At 37.1% G+C, this 22,388-nt stretch overlaps 1 protein-coding gene across 4 annotated transcripts in view; it reads left to right on the top strand.

Moving 5' to 3' along the window:
• Positions 1-22,388, top strand: part of CSNK1G3 (casein kinase 1 gamma 3) — a gene marked incomplete at its 3' end in the record, with an annotated part of 81,292 nt that overhangs the window by 42,383 nt on the left and 16,521 nt on the right. For all 4 annotated transcript variants that reach the window (XM_082301260.1, XM_082301259.1, XM_082301258.1 and 1 more), the window contains exons 6-9: positions 10,220-10,368; positions 11,640-11,874; positions 20,308-20,393; positions 20,524-20,608. In XM_082301260.1, the coding sequence (XP_082157386.1) occupies positions 10,220-10,368; positions 11,640-11,874; positions 20,308-20,393; positions 20,524-20,608 (555 nt within the window). The remainder of the gene's footprint in view (positions 1-10,219; positions 10,369-11,639; positions 11,875-20,307; positions 20,394-20,523; positions 20,609-22,388) is intronic.

The following is a 22,388-nucleotide window of genomic DNA, read 5'->3' as shown; positions in this document are numbered from 1 at the left end:
TTATTTATTTTTATAGTATCCCTTTTATTTCTTTTCTAATGACCTTGTAACTTGGGTTTATACATACATACATATATATATATATATATATATATATATACACACACACACATGTATATATATATGTATTATCAATCTGTGCTATTTTGTGTCTTGAATCCCTTCTTGAGGGAGGAAAAAAATCAGATCTTTTATAGTTCTCCTCACTGAGGCATGAAATATGATAGATGCGCAGTTTTGATGCACAGCACTTTGGAACTAAGAGTATTAATTCCTTGTATTTAATAAAAAGTGGTTTTGACTTGCATGAGTAAGAATTAACATTTCAAAACTATATTCCTTTGGAGAGGATCTGCTCATAAGGAAGGCGTAACTGTAACTTTACTCTTAAATATGCTCTTTGAAATGCCTGTGAATGTGCAGTAACATGTAGATGTTTGTCAGGAAAAAAATGTGAAGAATCTTTCTTAAAGAGGAAATAGTTTCTGTGCTTTTGGGTTTTCTGAAATATTTTTAATGTTTTAGGGGAATGGACCTCAAACTTATTAAAAGTAGCTTTTAAAATTAGTTTAAAGATGTGGCTTATTTTAGTTTCATCATTATTTAGCTTTCATTTAGGTTTTATATATGAATAGAGATTTTTATGAAAATTGCGTTCTCTTTTCTGCGATAATTTTGTCATTCAGTAACTACGAGGGTGTTTTCCTTGGGAAGTTTGAGATCATTAGTCAATATGCAGAAATTTCTAGTCAACTGAATGAGCAACATATGGATGGAATTTAGAATATCTTTGCTTCTAATAAATTTTGTTCATTGTGTATTTTCTTAATACACAATTATGAGTTATAAGAAAAACTTAATATACTATTACAGATGCAGTACTCCAAATAGAACTATGGCTGAATTCTTACCTGAAATTGCACTAAGGCTTTTGGAATTAATAGAAAACAGTTTTGTATTTTCTGTTGATTTTTGAATTCATCTTTTATGCTATCAGCCTTTCTTTGCGTGAATAGAAGATGGGCTGTAGGTGTATTTCATGCGCTATGCTGTAATTTAACTGACAGATAGGTATTTACAGTATGGTTCAGTTTCCCTTGGCAGAAAGGAGTCAGTAAATAAAAGAAGTTATGTGTTGTTATGTGTTGAAGAGTGTAAAAACTACTCAGCTTTAATTGTCTTGATTTTTCTAACCTCTCTTAATAAATGGGTCATTATCATAATGACTGGGAGGATTTGCAAGTGAATGGGATCTCTTTTGTTCTTAATTACCTGACAAGTGAAGCAAAAGAATGGCAAGCAGCTTCTGCTGCTTAAAATGACTTAGCAGAGCTCCTGTTTGTAATGCTGCTGTTAGAACACACTTACTGTAGTTCTTGTTTATAGCAGCGAAGGGTATCTATAATTAGATTTTATTTTTTTCATTTAATGTCATTTTTGAGATCACAGATCTCAAAACGGGTCACAGATATGTTCAGCTCTGGATTATCCTAGTGGTGAAACTGCTGTATTAATGTTACAGACAAGGCAGATGCTCAATACTGTAAATCAGATTTTATTTTTCTTAACTTTTGTACATCTGTTCTTTGAGTTGAAATCTAGTGAACACTTCCACTTGAAAAACTGGAAGCCAAACAGTTTTCTTACAGGGTGATTTTTGGCCTGTCAGTGTATAGGATATATTTGTGTACAGTGGAAAAAGGTGTTGTATTTAAGAAGGTAATGGCCAGTGGGAAATGAGTGCTAAGTATTGCATTTTGTACATGAATTGTCGTGATTTGGTACCAACATTCATGTGATGTACTCTGTATTGCTATCTAAAAATGCTCTTTTCAGTTCTGAGATCATGTGAGCCTGCCTTTGACACAACAGAATCATAGTACTTGTGCAGCTATAAAATGTAACTGTTGGATTAGTGATTCAAGAAGATTTCAATGTGGGCATAATGTGATTTTGGAAGATACAGAAATATTACCAGATGACTTGTGTACACGTTGACTAGTTAATGCTGTTGGTGTAAAACTGGGCTGTAGGTAATCCTGAGAAGCTGCAGCCAGGGAGGTGTGAAGCATTTGTGTGTGTGGTAGGCAGCAGCTGTTGTAGAGCAGTGGAGACTGCTCACTGTTTTCTAGTCAAGCTCAGTAGAATATGTATTTTAGCATTTAAAGCATGTCACGATTTGCCACATTGATAATTTCATTTTGGTTTGGGAATGTAGCAAAATGAGTTTGAAATACTCTGAGTTTCTGATTTTGAGGGGGGCAGAGTACCTTAAGGCAAGAACACTTTTTGTTATGAGGTGCCTTATACACAGTTTCATGTGGAATAGTAGGTTAAACATTGCTGTTTATCGTTTTCTTTTTTGTGTTGGAAATGTGTTGGGCCAAAGGCCAAGAATGTGGTTCAGTAGTTCAGTATTCATGTTTTTTCCTCCAGATAAAGACAAAAATGTTTAAGAAGGTGAGAAAATGTGATTCTTCATCTAATTTCAGTTCGTGCCAGCTTTAGCCAGTGTGTGTGAGATCTGAGTGTTCAGTGACAGCTATTAATTTTTCTTGTACAGCTCTATTCAGGATATGGAATCTGTGAAGCAGACTTTGCCAGTGAAAGACAAGCTATCTTCTATATTTAAGATAATTACAGGTGACTTTTTTTTAGTCTGTCATTGAACCACTGGGAGAAGGTAACGGGCTCTCAGATTTCTAGTAAGACCATTTCTAGTTCATCCCCTGTGCTGTAGCCACCTTGCCTTCCACTTCAGCCTCGGAGGAAATGCAGTCCAGCATGATTTCATCGTGGTGTATCCAGAATCTGTGTCCAAGACAAAATTTTCCGTACAATAATTTCTTAATTTCTCTCTCAGTTGGTCGACTGTAATTTACACTAATAGATTGATATTGTATCATGAGTAAGTATCTCAATAGCAAGTCTCCTTGAGTGTAGTGCTAGAAACAAAGCCCTACAGCTAGATTAATGTGTCAGGTGTTTATTTTTGTTCATGGATCTTCTAGAAGCAATTTAAAATAATCTAATTCGGTATTTTTCAAGATATTCTGGGCTTGGTGTCTTGCTGCTATTATAGGATAAACATTATGAAAGTTACGAAGGTTTGTAGTGAGTTTGAAAAGAAGATTTTTATGAGAATATTCAAATGTGACATATGTGCAAATATATTAATTGAATGTTCCTGGTATTTAGTTAAAGCAGCAATAATGTACTGGAACTTCAGATTTTAGAATATTATTTAATTTCTAAAAGAAGGGTGTTATGTTTCTAATGCTCAGGAGCACTGGAAATTGAAGACAAAATGTCTAGCTATGAACTACAGAGTTAGCAAGTAAGTCAGTTCAGGGTAGTCTTAATTTACATATCTAAATAACATTTTATCAGTTCTTACAGATATATCTGAGTTGTCTCACTTCATATCCTTTCTATACATCTTGCTAGCCATCATTCAGTATACATGCAAAGTGACTTTTATTAGTACCTTCATGTGAATATTGCTTTGAGCTATACTTCTAGGTAGGTAGATGAGAATTTGCTCTTAAACTGAGAGCTGTTTCTTTAATTTTTTTTTTTAGTAATGCTGTCCTGCTTTATTACTTCTGTTTTAATTTGACTGGGATTATTATGTTGGGGAATAAGCAATAAGCAGTTAGTTGAAGTGGTTTGTAATCTATATTAAGTAAGAAAAACAAACATGCAGGTCATCTTAGAAAATAATTTTCTCTGCTTGATTTAAGAATGTAGTGTTAGAGCACTTAAACTGAATCAAATATCGAATCTATTGACTGAAGAGCAGTCTGTTCCTAGGCACTGGTAGTCTGTGTACTGATGACTGCTCTGGTTTTGTTGTGAGTTTGGGGAAGACTGACTCAGTTTTGAGTTTTTGCTGCTGATATGCTTCCTTTAATAGGAAGGTTGAGCTGCTTAATTATTAATGTGAATATGCTAATATTTATGTTTATATGGATAAACAATGATGATAATATCTAATTTATTTTTTAAGGGTAGTCCAACAATAACTATAAAAAATGTTGCTGGTAGTTTTTCTTGTTTTATGCCAATCGTTTTCTAGCACTTGGCTTAATGTAAAGCAATTTTTTCCCTTAGAATAAGTGTGAGAGATCTGGTAAGAATGGCAGCTGCATAATAGAGTCACATGATAATGTTTCTGAGAAACAGCTGTTACTGCCTGTCGCGATAGAGGGGAAACCCAGACGCTCAGTATGAGTGATCAACAGGAATCCATTTATTGATTGTACCAGAGATTTTTATATACTATTAATAATGGGCTCATGCATATTCGTAAAGGCGCATTCTAAGTGGTTCACGTCATCTAAGCTGATCTCTAACCCCTCCTTTAGTTCCCCTTCTGTGGTCAGCAGCTCTTCTTTTTCTCTGGCCTTCTAACCACAGATGTCTATTGTTTTGCTGCCAAAACCTATCCTTGCTAACTCTGCAGATAAACCCATAGCTCAGCAATAAGACTCAGTGGTGGTTCAGTTCTTGAGCAAGATACATGTAATATTCTGCAACTTCAGTTGTTACACATAATGTGTGGTGCAGTGTTCTGTGAGACCTTGCTCAGCTAACTGCAAGGGTCTATGTGCCCGTTCTCACGTAGCCAGCTTCTTAGATCAGTAAGCTGCAAAGAATCTATATGTCCCTTCTCACATAACCAATCCTTCACAATTCCCCCGTTTTTATTAGTTTGAGCGAGTAAAACTCCCTGAGTTAACTGTTCTACACGTTTGGCTAAGCAAGAAAACATAATGCGTGCTCCAAGCAATAGCAAAAGTATAATGCCGACCCATCTGAGACCTTCCTTTATGAGGCTTACGGCCCAAACTCCGAGTCCCCCAAAAGTTCTCTGGAACCATCCATCGAAAGGACTGTCTTGAACTGTGAGCTTTTTGGTATGTTCAGTGAGCCATTGGAGCTGAGAGTGTATGGATTGACTGTGATCTGATAAGTTAAAGCAGCACATTCCTTCTACATCTTTGCATCCATGACCTTGAGCTAACAGTAAAAAATCAATGGCTGCACGATTTTGCAATAAAGCGTGGCGCAAGCTATCCACGTCTGCAACAAGCTCACCTATCAGGTGTGAGGTGACATTTGCTTGCTTGCCTGTCCAACATGCCAACCTTCTAAGCTGAGTGAGGACACGTGCTGATGCAGCTCCTGGGACTAGAAGAGAAGCAAAAAAGACAGCAGGAGTTTTCCGTAGTTGCACATCGTCTCTGCAGTTAGGATCCAATGGAAGAATGCTCTGTCGTGATCGCTTGTGTGTAACATTTAGTAGTTGCTGAATGCTAGGAGCAAACATTGTTAGTTTCCCAAAATAGCACGTTTAGAAGGCACTCCTGGCCATGCTCTGTCTCCATAAAATGAGGAAAGTTCCTGAGGACAAAGCCCTAGGTTCTTGTGGAGGATTATCAACTGGCCATACTGAGCCATTGCAGTACACTGTGATGTTAAAGTACCATGAGGTGGTAGGGCTCAGCCATGTGCTGTCTTTGTTTGGCTGTTGGGGGCTGGTGCTACTGTCAAAGTGACTGCCTTTAAACATAAGACAATAGGGACGGGGCTGAGAGCCTAAGAGATCTAGCTCTTGTGGCTCAAACATAGATGTATTAAGGCCTAAGGCAATTGCTCGTGCTTGGGCAGCTAAAGGGTTTTTCTTTATTTTAAGGGCATTGCAGATGTTAAAAGTGGTGAGGTGAGCATTGAGATAATGATCAGTGAGGGTGGAATGGCTTGCATTACAAAAGGTTGAGAGTGCAGTTTCTGGCTCTGAATAGCTAAGGGTATATTTTTTGAGGCTACTAGTTTCTGCTAATGGAACCCCAATAAGGCAGGTACGGAAGGGATCAGAAGGTGTTGCTAAAGATAAGCAAAAAGAATCTTGGTCTGTTTGGTTAGCCCAGGTAATCCACATGTTCTTTCGGTGGTCTGTATAGCTAAAGTGGTGTGGATCGGTAGCGTGCACGGTTATCAGCAATGCTACAAGCATTAAAGCGCTGACACATGCGTTCCCACTTATAAGCACACACCAATCCTTCACAACTGCCCATAAGAAGCCTGGTTGTATGCAAAAATTTATATTGATTTTCTATTGTGACATAACACAGGTTTCAGAGATTAATTGTGGGCGTTGTGAAGCACACAGTAGATAGCTCTAATTGTGAAAGGAGGCTTGATAATACAGTTCACTGAACAAAGTGAATGTTTCATAAATGGATATTTAATAAAGATTACAATAAAATGCATCTCTAATTCTGTTTTAGTAATGTAAATAACTAGTTCCTAGTTATCTATGTCTTCCTAGTTTAGGAAGATTTTTCCTTTGAAATAGATCTAACTATTATATTACTATTCTTCTTTTTGCAAACATATATTTCTAAGTAAGAAATGTAGTCTGGGTGTTGCAGTGATATAGTGTCTCATTCCATGTTCAGAGTTTTGTAGTTCGTGGCTGATCATGGTTTCAGTAGCATTAAGGTGCTATGTTTCCAGAGATTGTATGACCTTCTGTGTATGCTGCTTTTGCTCAAGTCAGTATACCCTACCCTGGGTTTTATAATCACTTCTTTGAGAGGATTCAAACCAGATTCCATAGACTAAGTAGGGAATACTTGTGTTTGTGGCAGTTTTTTGATTTTTATCCTTTACAGAGTACCAGTATGAATGTGCCGTGAAAGACAGCTGCAAGTCTTCCAACTAGTTTAAGGTATTTGGCTTGTGTCCAATGAATTGTCACATAGGAGAATAAAAACTGGAAATGAAAGGCAGTGGGGTATGGGAAGGTGAATGCAGAACACCTTGATCTGCAAGAGCAGTCTTGTGTGTTTTGCTGGCATTTATGTGTCTGATTTAACAGACTCTAAGCAACAGGATATAATGCAGATCACATCAGTCTGTTTCTTGACTGGTTTAGAGAAAGCTCTAAAAGGAAATGGATATTACAGAAAGCTGAAAACCACTGGAAATCTATTTACTACCTTAATATCTTTACAGATTGTATTGTATAGAGATGTTTTGCCAAGATACAGCTCAAAATCACGTCAGTAGTAGATGAGGTTAAATACAAGTAGTATTGCCGTTGACCTATGGGTTGCATATTCCTTTGGCAGTCAATCTTTGTTGCCTCTTTATCAATTTTTTTTCCTGAATGGTGGCACACACACACACAATCATTGAAGCTGCAATGTAGTATTTGTGTCAGAGCAAGTAGATGGAATTTTTTCTTTAAGATACAAAAGTGTGTTTGTGCTAGTCATGTATATTGCTCTAGACAACTGAGTGAACAACATGCAGTCTCAAATGAGGTTTAGTGATGAAATAGACAGTGACCGAGATGGATAATGGTACAAAAGCAAAAATAATGTCTACATTATTTTCTTTACTTTAAAGAGGTTTGGCAGATACTGTTTAATCTACTAGTCATATTTTCTTTATTCTAATGTTTTTATCCTTTCATCATTTTAGAAGAAATCAGATCTGTCAGCTTTAAAATCTTCCTTTAAAAACATCATGTACATAAACATGGTGGACTAAAGCATTTGACTGAAAATTAAACAACATAATCCATAAATCCACAGAACTGCTTTAGCATTCCTCCCCTCCCCCCACGGTGGACAGTCAAATACTTTTGGGGTGTTTCGACTTGATTTTGGAGACCAGAAGTGTACAGCAGTAATTTTTAGGTGGCTAATGAAAGTTAACTTTTCTAGAAGAAGAAACTGGAGTCCAAGTGATGTTGAAATAGTTAATTTCCAAGTCAAGACTTTTTTGATTTTTGTCAAGAGTAAAATAGGACTCAAATCATGCTGGTTTAAAATAGATTTACAATTTTATGGCAGGGCAGTCACATAAGTGTTGTGGATTGCTTTAGTCAATGGAGCGCATTCAAATGAAAGTGTTTTACTTGTCAGCAAGTGGAAGGTATCTAGGGATAAACAAATATGACTCATATCTGGAAAAGAAGATGCTATATTCAGTTTTAAACCTAGAAAGGAAAGATGTTTAAATGTTAAAGTGGGAATAAGTGAATCTGTTTTTTGGCCACAAGTAAATTTATACTTTGGTGGAAGAGTAGGAAGTTACATCTAACTTTTAGTGACATCAAAAAAGAAGATTTAGAAGATCTGTCAAGGTACTAGAAAGGATTGAATGGTAATCCAATTAATTATTGGTCAAGAAACCTAAGAACAATGACTTCTTTAAATTCACAGCAAGAAGACTGGGATGCATTTTACAGGCTCCGAGGACTTCCTTCTTATATTCTTCCATGGTTTGAACTGGAATAATTCAAAATGGAAATAAAATACATCCTCTTAATTGGTAATAAGTAGGGGAATATCTTGTCAACAAAATAGGTCATTCTTAATTTTCTAAAACTTAGAGTTTCTTCATTTTTAACTTAACCAATATTTCTTAAACATATATAAAAGAGCTTACATTTATCTCTCTATATTGGGAGAAAAAGCCTCATATACATTTTTATTAGTAGCATGTTACTTTTTGACTTCTGGAGATGTAGAGGCGTGAAGAAAGAATGTAAGTACAGCTTGGTATTCGCTTATTGCTTTTAAGTGAAAGCACTAAGAGGGCTTTGATTAAGAACCAAAGCCCCTAACTTCTAGTACTTTGAACTGTTAATATCAAATTATTTGTCTACTTGGGTAATTTTAGATAGGATGCTGCATATGCAGTGCAGAAGTTATAACATGTTAAACACAATTTTGGTATGTTTTGGAATTCTCATCTAATTCTTATCTAATCAGAAGATTGAGTGTTTTAAGTGTCTATCTGATAACTCAGGATGATATTTTTATATTGAAGAACACTATCTTGTACCACATTCTGATACAGAATGTGGTATGTTCTATGCTTCTTCATTAGTAGCGATAAGCTACTCCTGCAAAATCTTCCTAAAGTGCATATGATTATGCATTTTAAGTATATTAGTATAGAGATAGGTGTGATGATACGTATTTAAAAATAAATTTAAGCTCAAGTCATGTGAAAAATGAACAGTTAAACTGGATTTTTAGGGGATCTTCTTTCTTGTAGGAAAAGAGATTAGTGAAAAACCTCTTAAAAACAGTGCATTCATTTGATGTTAGTTTTGCTGAAAAAATATTTTTAAAATTCTTTTTTTAACCAGAGCTGTAGTGAATACAATTACAAATTTGAGCCCTCAATGTAAGTGTCACTGTAGTAAGGTATCAAAAATTGAGGGCTTTATATACCTCAGAAAAAACAGAGTTAGGGTTACGTTCGTCCTACAGAGAATGATGGTGAAATCCATTGTTTCATTGAGGTCTGGAAATAGGTTTGGTACTTCTGTGTATTGTAACTGTGGACACTGTAGGAAAAGCTCACATGAAAAGAAGAATACATTTTCAGAGTGTTGAATATTTGGAATAAACGAAACAGAGGATACCTACTGAAGAACAAAAAACCCAAAATCTGGAATAATTTGCTTCCTTAAGTGAACAAAATTTATTCTGCTGAATGAAGAAGACATCCTCTGCATGTGAAAAAGTACAAAATGAGTAGAAGCAATTATACCAAGTTATTTTTAATTAAATAGACACACAATGCATATTGGACGAAAAGGTGGAAGTAACATTGGATCATAAGGCTTTAACTGTTTATATTTTCAAACTTCTGGATTGCCTGTCTTCCTAAGGCAGGTGTTCATATAAAACTATAAAGCCCAGACTTAATATATCATTAAACTCTTGGGTTCATTAATCTCTTTTTTTGATTTTTTAGAATGATTTCTCTAGATAATAAGGTGGTTTTATGTTAAAGGTAGGGATAGTCTTAATTTAAAAAGTTTAGTTTAAGTGTATTTTTTTTTGTAAAAAGAGCTTATTTAAGCCTTTCTTCATAGCATTTTAAAATCCTGTCTCAATTTATGGTTACAAGAAATAGAGAGGTTCTAATTTTAATTTTTTTATAAAAATCTTCATAGCTTTCACAAGTCAAATATGTAATAGTACCATTTCATTAAATATTTTGTGACTATCTTCAGTGTTCCTGTGGTATCTTTTACCTGTAGTTTTCATCAGGTTTATTTTTTCTTTTATGTGAAAAATGTATTTTTAACTTAAGATCAACTTGAAATTGGGTAGGAATTTTATTGGTGTGTTCATTAATCTTATTTAACCCCTTATCATTACTTTGTATTTTCATTTTACAGATGGAATACCTCAGGTTTATTATTTTGGCCCATGTGGCAAATATAATGCTATGGTGCTAGAACTACTTGGACCTAGTCTGGAAGATTTATTTGACTTGTGTGGTAGGACATTTTCTCTTAAAACCGTTCTTATGATAGCCATACAGTTGGTAAGTAGAATAGATGTTAATTTGAGTGTTCACTAGAATAACTAAATCAGTCTTCAATGGCTTAAATGCTTATTTCACTTAGATTTGCGCTTCTTATGTTTTAAATTGGTGTTGGTATTTAATCTACTTGTGATACAGTTTTAACAGGAATACTCTTTTATTACTTTCATTTACTTTGTTCCAGTTTTTATATTACTTTCATTCACTTTGTTTCAGTTTTTCAGGTCATTTCTTGAATGTAATTACTTTTGTCTTCTGAGTTCTTGTTGCAACCTGAAATGTGAATTTTAGTTCAACATACTCTTTCAAAAAAGAAAACCTTAAAGAAATAAAAATAACTTTAGCCCACAGAAGTAGTTGTATTATGGGACTCCTAAATAGCATAAATATTTTTTTCCTGGGCATTCCTATAAGCAAGAAAGCAAATAGAAAAATGAAAAATTCCCCAAACCCTTCCAGAAGTTATAGCACAAAATTATTTACTGAAGTATTATTATTTTTTTTTGAAGATTTCTTTATTTGGTTCTGACCTAAGGGTGGGTTGAAGTGGAAAGAAGAACAGTTAAGGCTGTGCATGTTTACCAGATTTCCACTTCCCTAAATAGTGATATTTTTACCTGTGAAAGTTAAAAATAGCTGTTTAAAACATGGCTGTAAATTGTGTAACAGGCCTCCAACTACTGACATACAGACACATTGAACTTATTTACAGCCAAAATGACCAAGTTCTTCTTTTAAAATGCTCAAGACCTGACAGATCCAAAGATCAGCTTTATTATTAATACTTCCTGTTCCTTTCTGAATATGGAAATTTTGATAGAAATTAGGTCCTGTCCAGGTACAATGGACAGTATGTGCATAGTGATGAACTTTCAGTGCCTCTCTTATTTATACCTTTAATATGTAATTCATGTACATCAAACTTGGCTGCTTACTGCCTGGCATAATTTCTGGTTTTACTTTTAATGTACACAAAATATGCTTGTGGCAGTTGTTCTTCTATTATGTACAAGATTAATGACTAATGTCCAATGTGAAGGTTTCCAATACACGAACTGGTATATCTGCTTTGGGAAAGTGTACAATTTTCATTGACTTTTAACTGGGAGATACTTTGTTAAGAACAATATCCCTTCAGTCTTAAGATACTAGGAGGGGTGATCTTCTAAATGTAAAGCCAGTGTAAGATATTTAGCTTCTAACACATTTTAATGTGGCAACCTGAAACTTAAACTAAACTTTCTTGTCTTCTTTTTTTTCTTTTATTGAAGATTTCTCGTATGGAATATGTGCATTCAAAGAACTTGATATACAGAGATGTAAAACCTGAGAACTTCTTAATAGGACGACCTGGAAACAAAACCCAGCAAATTATTCACATTATAGACTTTGGTTTGGCAAAGGAGTACGTAGATCCAGAAACAAAGAAGCACATACCATATCGAGAACACAAGAGCCTTACAGGAACAGCTAGATACATGAGTATAAATACACATTTAGGAAAAGGTATGTGTGCTTTTTAGGTACAGAAACAGCTGTGATTTATCATAAACCATCTTGTTCTCAAGTTATTATTTTTCTTAGTCTGTAGTAATTAAGAACTGCAAATTTTGTGTATTGTGCAAAATATAGTTGGCCTTTATGGAAATATTGTTTATGGGAATAATATTTTTTGAAAAAAATCTCTAATCATCGTGATCATGTCTTGGGAATTGTCCTCTTTGTTAGATATTCTTAAAAGAAAGATGAGGTATATCTTTTTGTGTCATAATGCTTTCACATTATAAGTATAGCATGGCAGAGTGAGGTGTCCAGGAAATAGATGTGCTTATTAAATACAGTAAAGCTGATAGGTTGCAACAAATGGGTTTTCAATGCTTTCTTGCTAGTTTTCTGATCTCTTTGAAATGTTCATAAAATAATAAAGTAGCTGAGATATGATATTGATTTCTTGATTTTTTTTTTTAGTGCTTACACTGTTAATAAGGGTTTGTCAGATTAGTTACGGGTTATGCCAGCAAGCTAAAGAAATGACAGGAGGTTTATAAATATGAAAGTTGTTATTATTGAATGAATAGATTTGCCTTGAAAAAGGTATAAGCACTCATCTTTGTTTATGCCAGCTGTAGAGAGGTTTCCTAGTGAAAACAGTTAGTTTGAATTTGTGTAAGCCAGTTGCTTATCACTGCATGGTAAACACTAATTAGGGTACTCTTTGAATTGGTCATAAAAACATTGCACAATACTTACAGTTTAACTGTAAGTATGGCAAATGAGAAACCATTCACACTTCACAGGCAGGAATAAGGTGCTTTGTTAATAAAGCAGAACCACAGAATTGCTTAGGCTGGCAAATACCCTTAAGGTCATCGAGTCCAACCGTTAACCCAGCACTGCCAAATCCACCACTAAACCATGTCCCTAAGCACCACATCTACAAGTCTTCTGATATACCTCTGGAAATTGTGACTCAATCACTTCCCTGGGCAGCCTGTTCCAATACTTGAGAACCCTTTTGGTGAAGAAAACGTTCTCAATATCCAGTCTAAACTTTCCTGTGGCACAACATGAGGTTTTTTCCTGTTGTGGTATTCCTTGTTCCTTGGAGGAAGAGGCCAACGCCCACCTGGCTACACCCTCCTTTCAGGCAGTTGTAAGAGTGATAAGGTCTCCCCTGAGCCTCCTTTTCTCCAGGGTAAACACCCTCAGCTCCCTCAGCTGCTCCTCATAGGATCTGTGCTCCAGACCCTTCACCAGCTTTGTTGGTCTTTAGGGGGCATAATCCAGCACCTCACTGAAGTCATGTTGACTGCCATCAGTCACCTCCTTATTTTCCATGTCCCTCAATATAGTTACCAGGAGGATCTACACCATGACCTTGGGCACTGAGGTGAGACTGACTGGCCTGTAGTTCCTCATGTCTTCCTTTTCTTCCTTTTGTAATAATGGGGGTTATCTTCTTTTTTAGTCTGTGGAAGCTTTACTGGACTGTGATGACTTCTCAGATGTAATAGAGAACCTGAGGTTCCTAAAGACTCATAGATGCATCTCAGCAGATTCCATGGATTTGTGCAGCTACAGGTTCCTTAGATGGGCTCCAGCCTGATCTACAGCAGGCAGTTCATTCTGCCAATCCCTGCCCTTGCCTTCTGTGACATGGGTGATGTGACTGGAATACTTGCCAGAGAGACTGAGGCCAAAAATAATTTTTTGCCTCAGCTTTCTCCATATCCCAGGTCTTGTTTTTCCTTCTGGAGAGGTCCCACATTTTTCCTAGTTTTCCTTTCGTCACCGATATACTTACAGAAGCTTTTTTTGTTGCCCTTGACATCCCAGGCCACATTTAATCCTATCAGGGCTTTAGCTTTCTTAAGCTGATCTCTGGCTGCTCAGACTATTTCTCTGCATACCTCCCAGACTACCTGTCCTTGCTTCCCCTCTCTGTATGCTTTTCTTTAACCAACTTTCTTAGGGCCCTGCTTTCCTGCAGAACTTCATCTCATGGTGCTCTGCCAAGCAGATCCCTGAAGAGGCCAAGTTGCCTCTGCTGAAGTTCAGGTTACTGAGCTTGCTTTGCTCCTTTCTCACTACCGTTAGGATCTCAAAACTCCAGCATTTCATGGTCACTGCAGCCAAGGCTGCCCTTGAGCTTCACATTCCCCACCAGCCTCTCCTTGTTGGTGAGCACAAGGTCCAGCATGGCACCTCTTCTTTTTAGCTTCTCTGTCACTTGGAGAAGGAAGTTATCATCATTGATGACTTACTGGATTGCTGATGCCCTGCTGTCTTGTCTCCAAGAGATACCAGCGTGATTGAAGTCCCTCATGAGGACCAGGGCTTGTGAACAGGAGGCGGTTCCTGTATATCTTAGACGACTGTTGCGAACAAGTGTTTGAAATTGCTTAAAAAATCATCAGCAAAGGTATCAGTAAAAATCTGATTTCATACTAAGCAACAGCAGGACAAGTTCTTTGGCAAGATTCACTCTGCTAATTACTGGACAGTTAAGGCACACCAATGGAAAAGGGAAAAAACCCCAAAAAAACCCAAATTCCAATAAATCAAAACAGAAATGAACTGAGATATGGGGGCGAGGGTGTGTGTGTGTGCTCATGTGTGTGTATGTTTAGGTGCGTGTGACAAAAGGATGGTGAGGGCAAGGATAAAAAGTAATACAGCCTAAAAGATTAACAGCACTCAAAAGTATTCAACCTTAATTTACGCCTTAACTTATACCTTAAACATAACAATTTAACACAGGAATAACACTTAATAGCATTTAACCTAACTTTCTACTTAACCTTTCTTATAGGCCTAACTTACTTTGATATCCAAGGTACTTAAACATCTAAGAGAGCAGTATTTCTCACAGAATTTGCTTTAGCGTATGTGTGTGTGTACATTTATGCACATGGAGTCAGTGCAAGGTACCTGTGAAAAATTCCCCTCAAAGGCAGTGAAATACACACTCTGCTTTTCCATCTCCTCATTTTGTGAAGAGTTGAGCCTTGAGGAGTGGGGGTATTGGCCCAGGATTCATTGTTGTTCAGTAATCCTCCGAGTACAGCAAATGTGGGAGTTTGTGGGCTCTGAGAGGCTCCGCTCAGAGGGGGGTTGCTGGACACAGCTTCTGCAGTCCAGAAGAACTCACACGTTCTTGTTTTGGACTGCTGTTTATACGGTCGCAAAAGAGTGGGCTTTAATCATAACAGTGTTTCATCCTGACCACAGTGTGGGTTGGCACTCTTTCTTGTAAAGTGTGACAAAGGGATGTTTTGCTATGCAAGGAAGAAAATTAGTTTCCAAGGCTGTTCATAAAGAAAATAGGAGCTTGTTAGACAGCAGGAGTTCCTGGGAGCAGAGTGTTTCTGCTAAACTCAAGAGAAGCTGAGCGCAGGTCCTGTTTGTCAAAGCCAAGACCTAACGAGCATTTCTCAGGTCACAGGCCTGGAAGGGGTGGGGGAGGGATGCACCACCACAAGGACTCAGCTGCTCAGTCTTCCTGGCTGGGGGGCCTGTGGCTGCCTAACCCTCCCCTCCCATTAATCCTTCTCCACTAGCTCTTGGTCAGCTCCTCTTCCACCCCCAGACAGAACTCCATGCACTCAGCTGGCTATTGCCATCGAGGGTGACATCACCTCCTGGTCTCCCTTGCCTTTCCTTCCTAAAGAGCCTGAATCCTTCTATTCCAGCAGTTTTTTTATGTTCTGTGATATCCCTCTGAAAATGTAGTACATTTTTAAATTCATGCAGTGAGACATATAGAACACTGAAGGTCCTCAAGCTCTGTGTTTATAGAGACAGTGGCATATAGGATACAGGTTGCACTTGAAAATAGTGATAATAAGACAATTTTTTAGGGTGGTATTTTTAGTCTGTAGATAATTTCCTGAGCTGCTTGAACGGTCTGATAGCTGACCCTTGTAAAAAATAAGTGTTTTCAGTAAACAGGGAGACTGTCAGGTTTGCGTTCTCTTGTAAGTTACTTTTGAGTATGTCTCTATTGACCTGTAGCTTTATCTGTTAGTGCATATGAGTAAGGAAGGATTTTGTCCTTGAATCAAAAGTACGCTTAAGGATCCATAGTATTTAAAACTATCATAACAAATGCATAGCTACTAGAAAGACTTTAAATGCATAATCAAAACTTGCACAAAATCACCAAAGCCCACTCTTTTAAGGTACATATAGAAAATATACAGTTACTGAACGTGCTGTAGCCAGTAATCTTTTGTTTCAGAAGAGACATTTGATTGGATTTCTGGTAGTTTTGTGCCAAACCGGGAATTTGTATATGGAATAGAAAGTATTTTGTCTCTGTGCAGAATAACATGGCTTTATTCAGAGAGCTGTTTGAAGGAATTAAAAATACTCTGCAGCCCTTACTAGAATGTAGCTGATGCTCTACCTTCCCATGAGATAATTTCTCTCAGGGATAAAATTTCTCTGTTTCTTTTCCAATTCACTTCATTTTCAGGAAGGGAAAGTGAGGTTCCAGAGAGTGTAGATTCTGACTGGGAGGTTAATGAAGACAAAAATCTGCATCTGTAAAAGTTCTTCAATTTTCTGTGTTTGCTGGATATGTAAATTGGTAATTATTTTGGGATTTCCCTAAATTCAGAAAAACAGTGTCTTAAAGTGTTGTCAAAATTATTGACTACAGAAAGTATAGTCACATGGAGTCATAACTTACTCTAATCTAGCCATCTGTAATGGTCTCTGGGGAGCAACCCATATCCTTGATTGTATTGGTCTTTTCATGGTAGCGCTTAATTATTGAAGAGACAGAGGTTAGTTATCATACAATGAATACTTGAAACTCTTCTGGGAATGAATCAGGTCCACTCTTAATGCCAATAGAAAAGCCAAATAAAGCCAATTTCTTTAAACTGTGCTTATCCTCAAACAGAATTAGGAGAACCCCATTCTTACCTTTAACACGTGTACTCTCTTGTCAGACCTTCACATCTTCTAGATTGAAAATCACTTTTGTAGGGGCTAGACTCCTTTGTAATATAAACCATCAGCAAGAAAAAGAAACATTTGGTCCTAAAATTTTATGAGCCAGTGGTTCAGGATGAAGTCCTTTCCCAGACCTAGGTTCCCTTCTAGGAAGTTTGGTGTTTTCCTTCTCATACTCACTGAATTATCACTGGACCTCAGGGCAGAATTTTAGCTGTTTTAGATAAATCCCTTTTCCTGTGTAAGTTAACCTTATAAATCCACAGTAATATGAAACAGTGCTTCTAATAAAAAATAAATGAGTCTTTGCACCCTTAATTACATGTATAAATGAAAATAAAGGGTTTTTTTTATTTTCAGTCTCTATTATTCCTAAGACAACAGTATGGTGTAGAATGTGTGGTTATGATAAAATTGGCATGCAACTTCATTGTTATGAACCAGAATCATTAACTTCAGGATTCATGGTTTTATTTGGGAAGAAAGGTTTTCTTCTCTCATAATATTGAATGAAATCCAGTCATTTTTAGTAAGAGTACAGACTCTGGGATTCAAATTTATTTTTGCTAAATTTTAAGAACTCAGAGTTGAAGCTAGGTAATCACTTCCCATCTCTGTATCTAACCATGTCACCTTCTCAGTAACTAATACTGTGTCTTCTGATCCAAACAGATGTTTCTGCTGCTAAAGCTTTCCTAAACTTTCTTTAGGGAGTTGGATGCTTACTAAAGACTGAATGTCTGCTGTTTAAACTGTGTTACGGTTACTTAAGTGTTTATGCTAAAAAAAGATAATTTCTGGGGATAGCCTGCTGAATGAAGCTCTAGTTTTTATTTAAATCAGCCTATTTGAATTGAGATAATTGTCTGTAGTTTATGAGTTAAATAACAAATATTAATTTTTTACCAATTTAGCTAGCTTCAGGTGATCTCTTTGAGAGAGAGGAAACCTTGTGCCCTAAAACTTTGTTGGGTATTTGTTATCTCATGATTGTATTACCTTTTAGGCAGCATATCCTCTCAATCTCTTTAAAATGTGATACAATAGGATCTATATACATCAGCAGCTCTTCCTCCAGCTGATGCTTGAAATCCTTTTGTCTTCCAGCTAGTCCACTGCTAGTTTTTTCCAGTTTTTGGATGTCCTTCTTTGAATAATAGCAGTATAGTCTTTGGATTTCCTGTTTTTCAGGCTCATCTTGAAGATTTCCATAGGAAGGGATATTTGACTACTGTTTCTTAATTACTCCAAAGTGATCAGTGAAGAACTTGCATGGATTCTAAATAACAGTCCCTGTCCCCCAAATTAAAACAAACATAAAGTCCTTTCCTGTAGCATATTTTTGAGGGCATTGTGAATTTAAATGTTCTGTCCTAGTTCCCAAAAAAATTTCTGTTGTCCTACAGAAATATTGCCAGCAGTCCACATCTCATTAAAAAACAAAACAACAACAAAAAACAAACAAAGAAAAAATCCCCCAACAAAATACCACCACGAAACACCTTAATTTGAAATAATAAAGATTAAAAGTGTCATAGATAGGACTCTCTGTAAAAGAGCAATTGCCTCAATAAGGTGCTATTACTTTGGTTGGTTTTTTTAAAGAGAAAAGGTTAATTTTTCATCGGCATAACTCATAGAAATTAATTGAAAGAGAGGAATTATTGTCCCTAGCAAAGACCAAGTGAAACATTCCAGTACATTTTTAAGGGCCATACCTTAGTGTTGCCCAGAGGTGGACCATCTGTTGCACACTTTCAACATCCTCATATGCTTTGCCACCATCTTAGCACTGATCCGTGTTACATGAAAGGCACTGCATTGCATGAGGTGTCTGTCAGGAGCACTGTCCCTGAAGTAGTGATTTTCTGCATGTTCACTCTACCTCATAAAGAGCAGAGGATTTCTGCCAGCAACTGGACCTAACGTTTCTTTCACACTCGGAAACCTGTCAGGTGTAGAACTTTGCAGCTTACTCCTGCTTTCTTCTTAACCTATGAGATTGTATCAGGATAGCATGTGGTCAGCAAATGGGATGTTGCAGAGTCAGCAGAGAAATTCAGATAGGACCAAATTGTCTGGAGTTCCCTCACTGAAACAAGTGGCAGCAGTGGACAACAAGAGTGCAAAAGTGAACACAAGAGTGTTGGCAAGGGAATTGGAAACATGGAAATGAGTGAAGGAGAAATCACTGAAAGAGCCTCATGTGGCTGGCAGATGTGTGATGAAGTGAGGGCCTAGATGTAGCCTACATCTTACCACCATCCTTTTTTTGGTATTTGCTTTCTCATTTGATAATATGTGTTTATTCAGTGTTCAAATGAGAAGATAGGGCTAGGAAACAGCATAGTAAGTACATTGTTCTATTTATACGAAAACTAAAAATTGTTCTTCAGATTCAATATATTTATGGCAATATTACCTGTTGATCAGATCAGGGCCAGGTTGGCTTTGTTGACTTCTCTGTGTTCAAAAAATCAAACAAACATCTTGTTCTTTTACCTTCCTGCTCCATTTCTCTTGTTATCAAAGCATAGTAATTTTGTTTTGTGAAATACTGAGTAGAAACAATGTTACTATTTTGTTTTTCTTCCTTGTGTCAGGGACAAAGTCAAATGTAGAATTAAATACTGCCTCTTACTACAATACGTACTACAATGTGTAACATTTCTTTCAACAGCAATACAGAACGAAGTTAGGTGGAAATAAAAAGATCTGTTTTCTGCTAGTAATTTAAAGACTCACTATTCTCTATAACCTTTAGTTTTCCCAAGAATGATGGATTTAATTTAAATCCTATGTGAAATACACTTTGGAAACTTTGAATACACTGTGTTTTACTTGTTACTTTCCTTTTTCTTTAACTTTCTGTGAGCTTTTTGAAGGACTGCTACTGCTTTACTGCAGATGAAAAATTGTAGCTTTGCCAGGCATTGTGTTCTGTGAAAGCTCATATGTCAGCAAGACTTGATAGCAGGCTGAAGGTACATGCTGCTTTCTGTTCAAATGATAGTACTTCTGAGCCTTCTTCAATCTACCATTGGCTCAGAAATTCCATAATGGGTCCCTGAAGAAAACACCATCTTCTCCATGATTTTTTAGAGGAAAAATTAATTCTGTTGAAACTTTCTTAAATTGTTTCAGGTTCACAAATAATAGGTAAAAAAAAAGTCAGAATTAAAATGCAATTTTAAGGGTCAAATGTGTTTTAGAATAAGAACAATTTCTTACAGTAAGATCATTTGCTTAAAGTGCTGTTGAGATGAGTATACCTGCAGTTTGCACCTGCTTTTTTTCTGGGTTTAGCTGTGTTCTTAAGGCAGTCCATAGTACACAAGAACGCCCCCACATGCACAGTTTGGTTTCAAGTACTTTATACCTAACAATTATTATTATATAATTTGGAGGCTAGTTTTTAAAATATAATGTAAAATTACACAGATTGAAATTTCTAATAATATTTGCACTTTGTTTCAGAGCAAAGCAGAAGAGATGATTTGGAAGCTTTGGGTCATATGTTTATGTATTTTCTCAGAGGAAGTCTTCCATGGCAAGGTTTAAAGGTAGTGGGTTTTGATGTCTTCCTCTGTCCTATTTTCAGATCATCAGCTTTTATTGACGTGTTTGGGGTTTTTTTGAATGTGTATCTGCAAGCTGTATAACTTCAAAAGCTTGTTTGTTCTTCTATCGTAGGCTGATACGTTAAAAGAACGTTACCAGAAAATTGGAGACACTAAACGAGCAACTCCTATAGAAGTATTGTGTGAAAACTTCCCAGGTAATGTCTGCTGTTAGTAAAATGTTATGTATTAATTTATAAAATGAAACTGGCATAGGTAATTGTTTAATATCTGGGTTTAAAATTAGAGTATGCGTAGTAGATTCCAGAATATCAGATGGGTCAGGTTGGAAGGGACCACAGTGAGTCGTGTGGTCCAGTCTCCCTGCTCAAGCAGGGCGATCCTAGAGCACACTGCACAGGGTTTTGCCAGGTTATCTTGAATATTTACAGTGAAGGAGAATCCACAAGCTCTGGGCAAACTGTTCCAGTTCTCAGTCACCTGCACAGTAAAGAAGTTCTTCCTCATGTTCGGGTGGAGGTTCCTGTGCATCAGTTTCTGCCCATTGCCTCTCCTTCTATTGCTGGGCACCACTGAGCAGAGCCTGGTCCATCCTCTTGACAACCACCCCTTAGATATTCATAGGTATTAATCAGGTCCCATCTCAGTTGCCTTTTTTCAAGGCTGAACAGGCCTAGCTCCCTCAGCCTTTCCTCACATGAGAGATGCTCCAGTCCCTTGCTCAACTTAATAGCCCTTCACTGGACCCAGTCCAGGAGCTCCATGTCTCTCTTTTACTGAGGAACTCAGAACTGGACACAGCCACTGAGTAGAGGAACAGGATCACCTCCCTCAACCTGCTCTTTGCAATGCACCCCAGGATGCCATTGGCCTTCTTGGCCCCCATGGCACACTGCTGGCTCATGGAGAGTTTGTTGTCCACCAGCACCCCCAGTTCCTCCACAGAGCTGCTTTCCAGCAGGTCACTCCCAGCCTGTGCTGGTGCCTGGGGTTGTTCCTCCCCAGGTGCAGGACTCTGCATTTGTCTTTGCTGAATTTCAGAAGGTTCCTCCCCTCCCATCTCTCCAGCCTGTCAAGGTCCTTCTGAAGGGCTGCACAGTACCCTGGGGTATTGGCCAGTCATCCCAGCTTTACATTGCCAGTGACACTGCTGAGGAGGCCTCTGCCCCTTCATCCAAGTCATTGATGGATAAGTTAAACAAGACTGGGCTCAGATAGAAGAATTATCCTTTGAAGCAGCAGTAGGCTAATGCTGTTGTCTTCAAATATAGATTCTTCTAAAGGAAACATTAAGAAAATACTGTATGTATGGTTACAGTGATCAACTAGTCTGCACTTGTATCTTCACACTGAGAATTTTGCTAGCCTTTTCAGCTCAAATCTGATATCATACCCCTATTAAAAACAAGGTGCATTAGAAACAGCTTAAACTAATTTTTAAAATAACTTCCAAGTTTCAGGTGTCACTTCTAGTTCTCTGGAAGTACAGGCAGAATCAATGAGGCGTTGGAAAATTGGACAGAAGCAAATATGACGTTTTCTAAAAGTTGTAATAAAGTGCTTGGAACAGGGGACATGTATGACATGGATGTGATTTTGCCACAATATAAGTAAACATCTTGAAAAGTAATCAAAATACCATTGATAGGCAAAGTGGATTTGCTGAGAGTAGCTCATGACAAATGAAAGGAAATCCGTCTGCAGTAGGCCTTGTGGACAGGAGGCTGGTGCTTTATGTTGTATACCCCTTTTTTACCTTTCCTTAGTCTTGTCTCTGTAAAATTCATTGGAATGAAGAAAGTAGAGGCATTTCTCTCCACACTTTCTTGCACACTGTGCGTTAGAATTGGAATGTTGAATAGAAGATCTCAACAGGTAACACGAAGGAAAAATTAGTGAGGTGTCACTTGCTTGGATATGTTTGGAATATGGCAGTATATCTCAGAATATGGTAGCATCTCAAAGAACATTATTACT

The sequence above is a fragment of the Coloeus monedula genome (assembly GCF_965178545.1).
Source record: "Coloeus monedula genome assembly, chromosome: Z".
NCBI classification, from domain to species: Eukaryota; Metazoa; Chordata; class Aves; order Passeriformes; family Corvidae; genus Coloeus; species Coloeus monedula.
This window is presented reverse-complemented; position numbering and strand designations above follow the sequence as displayed.